Source organism: Mus musculus, chromosome 10, assembly GCF_000001635.26.
Source record: "Mus musculus strain C57BL/6J chromosome 10, GRCm38.p6 C57BL/6J".
Taxonomy (NCBI): domain Eukaryota; kingdom Metazoa; phylum Chordata; class Mammalia; order Rodentia; family Muridae; genus Mus; species Mus musculus.
Window position 1 is genome coordinate 129,735,299 of NC_000076.6, and position 12,238 is coordinate 129,747,536.

At 34.6% G+C, this 12,238-nt stretch overlaps 1 protein-coding gene across 1 annotated transcript; it reads right to left on the bottom strand.

Moving 5' to 3' along the window:
• Positions 1-2,675: 2,675 nt before the first annotated feature.
• On the bottom strand, positions 2,676-3,617 carry Olfr806 (olfactory receptor 806). The gene has a single exon (NM_146553.1). The coding sequence runs from the start codon at positions 3,615-3,617 to the stop codon at positions 2,676-2,678; it is 942 nt and encodes a 313-aa protein (NP_666764.1).
• Positions 3,618-12,238: the final 8,621 nt, after the last annotated feature.

Here is a 12,238-nt window from a genome sequence, read left to right on the forward strand (position 1 = left end):
AAAAAACAAAACAAAAAACCCAAAAACTAAAAAGAGTGAGCTTATTTTATTCAGCAGTAAGCCTCTGAGATGACAATTACATCAGGCTAATAAAAGTTATATTTACATATTATCAAAAAAATAAAAGCTGGCAGAAAGTACTGTTGTTCTTAAGCTAACACCAGCTCAAACCCTAACCCTAACCCTAACCCTAACCCTAACCCTAACCCTAACCCTAACCCTAACCCTAACCCTAACCTTAACCCTAACCTGATCATAAACCTAGCCCATACCCTTACCTTACCTTACCCTTAAACTTAACCTTACATCTGCACTTATCTGTTCTGTTAACTCAACCTATATTCTGACGAAGAATATGACCACCTGCCCCTACACAAAACCCAGTACCAAACACAACCCCTGCCCCTAAACCTAACACAAAATCTACCTGTAAAACTATCTCAACGACTACCCCTTGCCCAAATTGACAGGCTGCTTCATCAAGTCAGTACAGGGAACAGATTATACCTTGGGAGACCTCAAAATTATTTAGTCTGGAAATCCATATATAAAGGGAAATAAGAATGTTTAAAATTAGAAATTTCATTTTTTAATTAAAAACCTGCAACATATAGTTATTTGATTGTGTTCTTTTTCCTTCCCAGCTCCTCTCAGCTCCTCCCCAACTCCTTAAACACTCAACTTTATGTCCTCTTATTCAAAAAAAGGGGGAATAAAAAGAATACCAATAAGACAAAATAACAAAACCAAAGAAAAAGCACACAAAAAGCATAAGATCCCTTTTGTGTGGGCAGGAAGACAGATTTCTCTGAGTAGGCTGAAAAAAGACACACGTGGACACTGGATTTAATTGCAAACAGACTGGAAGGTGTCAAAGGATTCAGCCGTAAGAAGAGACCTTAAGGGAGCTAAGAAGGAAAGGGTTTCAGAGAACCTGAATCTTGAAAGCAGAAGGGAGACTGCTTATGAGAAGGAAGGGAACTGGGGAGGGAGTTGGAGAGGAGTGGGGAGAATTTTAGAAAAAGAGAACAGTTACGTGTATGTATGAGACTATCATATGACTTTGTGTGATGACTTTAAAAATTCATAAAAATTATGTGTCCCCGAGGTTGTATTGTTCATATTTATATTTGTTTCCAGGAAAAAAAATAAGAGAAAAAATAGGTGAAGAAAAAAAATAATACCACATTTTATGTCATTCTATGACTATAGATTTTTCTGAATTTAGATTAAATTAATTGTATATAAGAGCTATGTCGTTAGTTTTGTCAAAAATGGCTCAAGCAGATTTGTTAGAAAATTTTAATTTATAAATAGAAATCTCTGCAAACTAAGATGTAAACAAGTCACAGGTTGATTTTTTTCATCATCAGTAATATTTCTAGAATTCAGGACTATGAAAAAAAATAGCTTCCAGGCATGAAGTAAAGTTATTTCTCCCTATGAAAGTAAGCCATACTTTCTAAGTATTGTCAAATAATTGTTAATTATAACTCTACAAAAGAAGCATCTCAGTCCATTATATGCCTCATGCTTCTCATCAAAGGTCTCTTCAATCTTTAATTCCTTCATTCATGTCACAAGGTTCATCCTGAGCTTACTTCCTTCTAGAAGACCAATTGTATCTTTAAAATGACTCTGATTCCCTAGTTATTTTCTAGGACAGTATTCATTATGTTATAGATTAATTTTATGCTCTGTGCTTGTCTCTATCTTTAGCAATGCAAAATATTAAACTTCAAATAAAATACCTAATAATTAATAATGGCATAGAATTAATTCAGAACTTCTTATAGCATTTACTTATACAATATATTTAGTAAATAAACCTGTCATGAGAAGCAAGACTTCTGAGCAGAGATAGAATTATACATTATGGACTGAAGAAGCATTTTGCTCCTAGTGATTCAGAAAATCCACTCTGAAAGATGAAAATAGAGCAATTTGAATACTCACTATGATTTAAGTAGTAAAGGAAAGAAATGACATGGGCCATCATGGATGTATATGACATTGATTTTAATATTTTAGTGATGTCCCAACAGCATGCATTTGTATCTCTTTTTTTTTCTTTTTTAAGTTTTTAAATTTAATTTTATTAGTTATTTTATTTATTTACATTTCAAATGTTAGCTTCCTTCCCGGTTAAATCCCCTGTCCCCTCTTCTTTCCCCCCTGATTCTATGAGGGTACTCACCCACCCACCCACTCCCACCTCAGCACCCTAGCATTCCCTTATGCTGGGTCATCCACTGAGCCTCCACAGGACCAAGGGGCTCCCTTCCATTGATGCAGGATAAGATAATCCTCTGCTACATATGCAGCTGTAGCCATGGGGCCCTCCATGTGTACTCTTTGGTTGGTGGTTCTGTCCCTGGGAGCTTTGGTGGGGTCTGGTTGGTTGATACTACACCAGGCTCCTGTCAGCAAGTGCTTCTTAGCATCAACAACAGCGTCTGGGTTTGGTGTGCATATAGGATGGATCCCTAAGTGGGGCAGTCTCTGGATGGCCTTTCCTTCAGTCTCTGCTCCACTCGTTGCTCCTGCATTTCTTTTTGATAGGAGCAATTTTGGATTAATATTTTTTGAGATGGGTGGAGGCCCCATCTCTCAACCGAGAGCCGTACCTAACCTCTGGAGGTCTCTACAGGTTCTCTCTCCCCTTTGTTGGGTTCTCAATTTACTGTTTGATAATGACACAATCTTTGAAGCACCTGTTTGAAAGCATCCTTCACCTGCTGGTTCCTTAGGGTGTAAATGAAAGGGTTTAGCAAAGGGGCCACAGAGGTGTTGAGCACAGCTACACCTTTATTTAAGCTCACCCTCTCCTTGGCTGATGTTTTAATGTACATGAAGATACAACTCCCATATGTGATGGAGACAACAACCATGTGTGAGGAGCAGGTGGAAAAGGCCTTTTTCCTTTGTTGAGCTGAAGGGAACTTTAGGATAGTTTTGATGATGAGTGTGTAGGAAAGAATCACTAAGATCAAGGTGATGATAAGTGTCATTATAGCTATGACAAAAGCCATCCATTCTATGAAACGAGTGTCTGTGCAAGACAGCTGGAGGACAGGAGAAGTGTCACACAAGAAGTGATCTACAGTTTTGGAAGCACAGAATTCCAGTTTGAGTCCCAACATTAAAGGAGGAAAGATGGATAAAAACCCTGTCATCCAGGAGCTGAGGACCAGTATGTGGCACACTTTGCTATTCATGATGATGGGGTAGTGCAGTGGTCTGCAGATGGCTACATATCGGTCATAGGACATGGCAGCCAGGAGGTAGAACTCTGTGATAAGTAGTAGAAAAAAGAAGAACAATTGAGCTACACAAGCATTGTAGGTAATTGTTTTGTCTCCAGTGAGAATGCTCATCAAGAATCGTGGAATACAGGCAGTTGTAAATGCAATTTCTAAGAAGGAGAAATTCCGGAGAAAGAAGTACATTGGAGTCTTGAGGCGAAGATCCAGCAGGGTGAGGAAGATAATTACTAAGTTCCCCATCAAGCTCAAGATGTAATTGAAAAACATAAACAGGAAAATCAGAATTTGAAGCTGAGGGTCATCTGTCAATCCCAACAAAATGAACACAATCTCTACTGACTGGTTTTTCATGTTTTTTCTTGTTCTATCAAGTCTATGGAAGAAAACAAAAACAACAACATTATCAACAACATTAAGAACAAAGTCAAAAACTAAATGTAAAAATTGTTCTTTTTTCAATCTAGAAAATTCTATTTTGTAAGTTTAAAGAGTGTACAAATGTTTTAAAATATTAGTTTAGACTTTATCCTATATGTAAGTCCTCTGCCTTTTCAGCATCTTTCTTTGTCTGTACAAATTTACAGGAGGTATCTCTATCATTTGAAATATAACCCCTCAGTTTCGTTAATGTTCATCTGTGCCCATCTTCCCAATACTTTATCCCAATGGATTGTCCAGGTGTGTGGTAGTTCAGAATTTCAAAATTTGATATTTTATTTCAAAAATTCAAAATGAAATGCCATAAGGATGATAAAATTTTTGTAGATGATTCTTGTATTCTCAGTAATCATGATACTAATGATTTAAAGGTACACATTAAAAAGAATTTCTAAGAAGAAGAAACTTCAAAAACTAAAATTAACTTAATATTGTAAAATTTATTCTAACACAGTCAAACAAAATTTTAAACTGAGTTATCAGTTAAACCTGCTGCTGTAAAAACTCTTCCTTTAGTATGTTTTCCTATGACTGTCCACTATTCCATGATGGGTATGAGATGGGAAAAATAGATCTTTGTGAAAAACATAATAACCTATAAATTGAAAAATGTGTTTAAAATAGATATGCAAGCTCTATTCATCTTTTACAAAGTTACATGAGACAAATATCTTATATATGTAGAATATTCTATTCAATATTTATTCCTCCTGTATTCTACCATGTTTATAGTCTTAAGTATCAAAAGTAAAATGTATATGTAAATAATTAGAATATTCTCAAAGCTTCTAAGATATGTTGTGTATACTATAAGTGGATTAAGATGGCATATACTTCCCCAATTAAACTTTTAAATTGTTAAGGAGAATTAAAATGGCACATGTGCAACAATATATACCTGATTTTAATAAACACATCAACTTGTCGGTAACTAGAATTGATGTGTTGAGTTTATTTCATTCAGTCCAATAAAGCTTAAACTAACTCCAAATACCACTTCCTTTGCAATATAATTTCATTTGGAAAAATTTGATGAAAGTTTGGAGAGCAACATAGTCCTATTTTTATATCTTTGTGATTTTTAAAATAGATAGGACATACTGTTGTGAAATATACAAAAAATTGTTGTAGACATAGAGAAATAAATACCTATCTTTACATATATGAAGAATATTATGAATGAACAGAATTGTAGTGTTAGGAAAGCCTAAAATGTTTACTTTTTTATTAATATGAACTAAGTCAGGGAAAGTAAGTTCAATATTGCATTTATAATTTCTAAATATAAGTGTGTAATTTCGATGCCTCTTTTAAAACAGAGCACAGCTATGTTACTAATGCACATCCTGCCTATTTTCTAGTGAACAAAGGCATCAACATATCCCAAGAGAGCACAATCAGAAGAAAAAAATACATAGAAAGTCCATAGCAAATTTTAAGCGCAACACATGATAGGAATGAAATGAACACACATTTTTATATATTATTCATACTATCATTAGAATACTGAATTAGAATACTGAAACATACCAAAAATTTCGTGTCTACATATCTATCAATCTACTATCTATATATCTAAACACACATATATATGTATTCATATATATGTATATACACACACAAATACACATACACACACATACATATAACACAGGCGCATACATACACACACATACATACATATATATCACCATTTCACCAACTTTATATTTCCAAAATTAAATGAGTATGATAAAACATTTTAAAAACTATTTTGAGTTGAATTTTCTGAAGGGGACAAACTTAGAGAGGTTATTTTCAGAAGTTATAGTTTTAAAATTACTCTATTTTATATAAGATTTTATGTAAGATTCTACTAAAATTTTAATTTTAATTCAGTTGGTATAAAATTTCTACTATGAAGAATTAGTGACATCTCCACAAAAAGTTTCCTAGTAGGTACTTTTTAAATCATCATAATTAAATGACTTAAAAATATTAACTGGAAATTTTTAAAGTATAGCAGTGAGGATGAAAAATAAAACAATTTTCATCATGTGAAGCATAAATTATTCATTAGAAAACAGTACAAATATTAAATAAACATATAAAAAAGAAAGAATGATTTAACATATATATCCTTCTCTTTGTCATCTACAGGAATTTACAAAAGAAGCTATCTGATGTCTTAAAAATTGAAGACTTTAGAAAGCACTCTAGGCAGATGAAGCAGCCTTAGATAAAGAAACTGTATGTGCCAAACCAGCTTTGGTTTGAAAATATATTCGGCATCCTCATATTTATTCATCCCTAATATAACAATATGATTAATAATATAATACTATGGAATTTTCTCATTTGAAAATAGTGCTTTGTTCTGATTAAGCAATCACATATAACACACATCCTCACAATATATACTGAAAAGGATATTACACAAGGAATACTCTGAGATGATGTGATCAGAGTATAATAAATATAATTGCATTTAGTCTTATTGGATGCTATGAATATTATATACAATTAAAATATATTTTACTGTTGCATCATTACTGCATCTCACTAGTAATAGTTTACAATTACCTCTCAGCAAAAACTTAAAAGACTAGCCTTTCATCGGTTTAACAGTTTTCCTCAGCTGAATGTGTAGGTTCCTGGTAAGTGTGCACTTCCATCCTTCAGCCAGCATCCTGGTAAATACTCTACTCACCCCATTCTAACCTAAAATACATATTCCTTTTCATATATTATCGTAGAGATAACATTTTTGACTAATTTATTGCTTGGTAGGAAGATACATGAAATTACCATTTCTAGCACTTAACACATACAGCTCACTTGTCTGAAGTATTGTAAACCTGACTGAGTGTGACATGCAGTACAATATGAAAATACACTGCCTCTGATGTGGTGGAGGATCTGTGCCTCTGAGTCTTATTGTAAAACATCTAAGGACAATGAATTCTCAGGGTAACTGCAAACCAAGACCATCATTTATTTCCTCAGGGAGTGCCAAATTTAGATACAGAATTATTTTCTATAGAAATAAAAATGTGTGCACAAACTTTTTCTTTTTAAAGCTATGATTCTAGATAGTTACAGAATGCTGTTTTATTTATATCACATGTCCATCTATTGAAATTATAGTTATACAGTTATGATTTAAAAATCAGAAAATAAAGAATATTTCAAAGGAATATAAAATTGATAATTTAAGATAGGAAATGGTAACCCATTGTAAACCAACTAATTCTAATGTGAGTGTGTTATTCTATAAACATCCTGTTTCATCCAGCTTATTTGTTTAGTAATATGTTCTGTCAAACATGCCACCACATAAGTGCATAGAGGGATTTCAATCTTGGCTACAGCTGGAGAGTCTTTGTAAGAATGTCCTACTCCTCTCTTAGAGATCAGTATATAGATTTTTTTTCCAATTTCAACAATTAGAACCATTCAGTAATCTCTAAAATTGTGTACATGTACTTTATAAAGTATATTTTAAAAACTTATAATCCTATGTAAAGCACTCATAGGATTATAAAAATTGAAAATAAGTGGACATGAGGTTGAGAAAAAAGGGTTATTCAGAAGGAACTAGATAGTGAATATGCTCAAAATACATTTTATACTTGTATTCATATAGAATACAGAAAATGTATTTTAAAGTCCCCTGGGTTTTAACAACAGTCTAGAGCATTACGATGAATTCCTCAAATTGAATTTTCTGAATCAAAAGTAAAACATGCCGGGCATGGTGGCACATAACTTTAATCCCAGCACTTGGGAGGCAGAGGCAGGTGGATTTCTGGGTTTGAGGCCAGCCTGGTCTACAAAGTGAGTTCAGGACAGCCAGGACTATACAGAGAAACCCCGTCTTGAAAAAAACCATAAATAAATAAATAAATAAATAAATAAATAAATAAATAAATAGATAAATAGATAAATAAATAAATAAAACAAACATAAGCTAATGTAAACTAATTTTTTTTGTGGGATTCAAGCAATCCCCAATAGCTCTTATTTCTCAACAACAGAGTGGGCCTTTTCTTGTTTTGTTTATCTATTAAAAATGCACTTATAGGGATTGAAAGGATGGCTCAGTAGCTAATAATCATTAAGACTAGGTACAAATAGGTTCTTCCCTTGCAGAGGATCTGATTTGTGTTCCCAGAACATACTTTTGAGGACTCACAACTCCCTGTAACTATAGATCCTCAGGTCTGACACCTTCTCCTGTCCTCCATAAGTACTACATTTACATGCACAGCACCACATAGAGAAACAGACATATATGTGATTGAAGTGCATGCTTAGGTAATGTTTATCTTTTCAGAATAACTATGTGACTCCTCCCTATTCTCCTACAATCTTTATTTCTTTTGCATGTGACATTTTCTTTGGAATCTGGCTTATTGTTTTATATGCTGAACTTCATTTCTATCTACTTTCCTGAAATTAACATGATTTTGTTCTGGGGGGGGGGGCTGAAAATTACTTAATTATGTTTATCCACTACAGTTTCTCAAAACATATCCCTGTTCAGAGTAATTTAGGCTGATTCCATGGCATAGATATTGTGAAAAGTGCTGCAAAACACGTGGCTATTCATTCATATCCTGTATAGCGACTAGTACCTATACTTCAGAGTGGTTTATCTGGAAAACATTATAATTATATCTATAGTTATTTTGTGATGCTTATTCCCATAGTGAGTGTGCTAATATACATTTTTGCCAGCAATATATCAGGGTTTTTTCACCTTCCATACTTACCAGCATTCATTATTTTTAAACATAAGATTTTGTTTCACAATGACATAACAATTTTATGCTAGACCAAGGGCAAAAGAAAAGAACAATATTATCACATGGAATATCTGAAACAGCAAGAGTAAAAAGTCTTCTGAATACATTACTTAGGAAATAAGGCAAAAAGATCAGTGATGGAATCTTAAAAAAATTATAAGCATGTATATAATGGCAGAAACTGCTCTATGAATGAAGAAGTTACAGTCGTTGTAAACTACACATTTAACAGAAGTCTAATGTGTAGAATATAAAACAGCCCCTCTAAACTGTAAATATCATTTAAAAAATTCAATGAAAATGGACTATGGGACTAAAAGAAGACCCTGAAAATAAGAAATATAAATTTATTAACATTTTAAAGGTGTTAAATAATCTTTTTAAAATTTTTTATTGGTTATTTTATTTATTTACATTTCCAATGTTATCTGCCTTCTGGGTTTTCCTTCCAGAAACCTCCTATCCTATTGCCCCTACCCCCTGCATCTATGAGGGTGTTCCCCCATCCACCCACTCCTGCCTCACTGTCCTAGCATTCCCCTATGCTGTGGCATCGATCCTTCTTAGGACCAAGGCCCCCCACTCCCATGCCATATAAGGCTATCCTCTGCTACATATGAAACTGGAGCCATGGGTCCCTCCATGTGTACTCTTTGGTTGGTGTTTTAGTCTTTGTGAACTCTAAACATTCTTACCCAACAAAAACATGAAAATTAAATTTGTTTGAAATTCTATGCAGCATCCCCCAGCCAGAGTAACTATTCTCAAGGAAACAAATGGAGAGGGGTTGGGGAATGCCAGTGAGATTGTAACTGCTATAACCATACTGTAAGTCATATTAAATACTAAAAGCACCTCAGTGAGTTAGTTCTCTAAACTGCAAATACAGCACTATAGTGTGACACTCCTTATATACCCAAAGGACTACCATAGAGACCCTTATAATCAATATTCATTATTGCTCAACACATAATAGAAAGGAATTGGCACTATCCTAGTTGTTTGTCAATTGCAGAATGGATATTAGAACTGTGAAATATACACACAATGAACTTTATTCAGGGGTTTTAAAAAAAAGAAAGAAACCCATAATTGTGAAATTTGCAGAGATGGATGAAGAGGCAGCAAAGAGTTTACCTAAATGAGATAATGCAGCCTCAGAAAATCAATTGTCACTTCTTTCTTCTCATATGTAGATTCTACCTTCAAAATTTTAGATTTGTCTGTTCAAGTTGAAGTTTATGTCTATACATTTTAGAGAGTTAGAATAGAACCATGGGAAGGGGTAAGAGGGTAGGATATGGAAGGTTGGAGGGAATCATGAATTTTGCAGGCAAATGGGTGGAACTAGAAAAAAAAATTGTCCTGAACAAGATAACCCAGATCTAAAAGGACATGCATAGTATGTACTCACTGAAAAGTGAATATTAGCCAAAAAATTAGAGAATACCCAGGATACAACTCACAGATGATATGAAGCATAACAAGAAGAAGGCCCAAGTGAGGATGCTTCAATTCCACTTAGGAGTGAGGGGGCACAAAATAATCACAGGAGGCAGAGGGAGGGAGGAACCTAGGTTGGAGAGGAAAGGGGAATTAGGATCAGGTATGGGGGGAAGACAGGAGAAAAGCCCAGAAAGCCAGGAGAATGAATGGAAATATTCATCAGTGGGGGCAGGGGGCCAAGGAAACAACCATAAATTCCCAGAGACCTGGAATGTGAGAGGTTCCAAAGGCTCAATGGGAGATGACCTTAGCTGAAATGCTCAACAGTGGGGAGATAGAACTTGAAGAGACCATGTCCAGTGGATAGACATGGCCCCTAGTTGAGGCATGGGGCCAACCACCCATCTTCAAATTTTTTAACCCAGAATTGTTCCTGTGTAAAGGAAATGAAAATACAAAGATGGAGCAGAGACTGAAGGAAAGGCCATCAGGTGACTGAAGGAAAGGCCTTCTGGTGACCAAACCCTGACACTGTGACTGATCCCATGTTGTGCAGACAGGTACCTAGCATGGTTGTCCTCTGAGAGGCTCTACCACCGCTGACTGAGATAGATACAGATACTCAAAGCCAATCATTGAACTGAGGTCAGGGACCCCTATGGAAGAATTAGGAGAAGGATAGAAGAGCTGAAGGGGATTGAGACCCCACAGGAAGAAGAGCAGTAACAATTAACCAGTAACCTTCAGAGCTGCCAGAGACTAAGCAACCAGCCAAAAGGCATACATAGGTAGTCTGAGGCCCTCAGAACATACATGGCAGTCTTCAGTGGGAAAGGATGTTCCCTATCATATTGCAACTTCAAGACCCAGGTAAGGATGATGTTTTGGGGTGGGGTGAGGTGGTAGTAGGTGGGAGGGTGTGGGAGAACCTTCTCAGAAGCAAAGAGAATGAGGGGATGGGGTAAAGAACTTGGGGAGGGGGGACTGGATAGAGCAGCAACGTTTGAAATGTTAAAATAATTGAGAGAGAGAGTGAGAGAGAAAGAAGAAAAGAAGAAGAAGAAGAAGAAGAAGAAGAAGAAGAAGAAGAAGAAGAAGAAGAAGAAGAAGAAGAAGAAGAAGAAGAAGAAGAAGAAGAAGAAGAAGATTGAACTAGGGCATACTGCTCCCATGAATAATACTGATCCCAGAACCATGTGTTACTAAAGGAAAATATCAGTTTCAAAAGTGTGAAAGCTCTCTAGGAGTTGGTGAGAGATAATCCTATGCCCGTCCCTCCCTAAACAAAACAGACTATTGCCATTCTCTCAGTTTCCCATCATACATAAATAACGAGACAATATTGTTCAAAATACACCATGCTTTAGAGAGATAAATACATGTAAAATACATACAGAGATAAAAGTGGATTAATGTGGAAGTCTAAGCCTGGATGGCTAGATTTCATATTGGAGGAAACTTCTATCAGGTTTTGAAACTGTTAGGATAACATGAAAGACACCAAAAACGATCTTGAATCTAATTTTATAAAAGGAATCTAGTTTTTAATGTGTTACACTTAGATGTACCCTATCCATTATAAGTCTGTCTCTTGTTTACCATTTGTTTATGACAATTTGTCAAGAGTCTTATGGCTGTATCTATATGTATTAGTCATTTGCTCATTTCTATGCCAATACAATTAATTATTTTTTCTCACAATGGGTTTGAAGTATAAATTTTAATTGTCTATTGAGAAACCTCAGCATTGTTCTTTATTTTGTCAAGATATGTTTGGTATGTTGAATCTGTGGTGATTTTATATGAATTTTGGTATTAATTTTCTGCTGCTATAAAGAATTCCATGGATGTTTTGATTGTGATTATACTGAGTCTGTGGATTGCTTCAGAGAATATGGCCACTGTAATTTGTTCAATTTATTGAACATGGGATTCTTTTGCATGATTGAGTATCTTATGATATTTTCCTTCAGTTTATTTTTATTATGGATGTTACATTTTCTTACTAGTTTTGTAGGTACTTTGTTAAAAAATAACTTAAGATGAAATTGTTTACATGATTTCTTTCTTATTGATAATGTTGTTCTATCTGAAAAGCCGCATATTTTTATAGATTGATATCTTCTGCTATTTTCCTAGATTTGATCATTATCTAAATATATTCTGATGCAGTATTCAAGAGTTTTCTAAGTATAGAATACAGACATGTGTAACTACAGGGAAATCTGACATTTTTTCTATTTGTACCCATTTAGTTTCTTTCTCTTGACTTAGTACTATAAGAATTCAATCACAATGTTG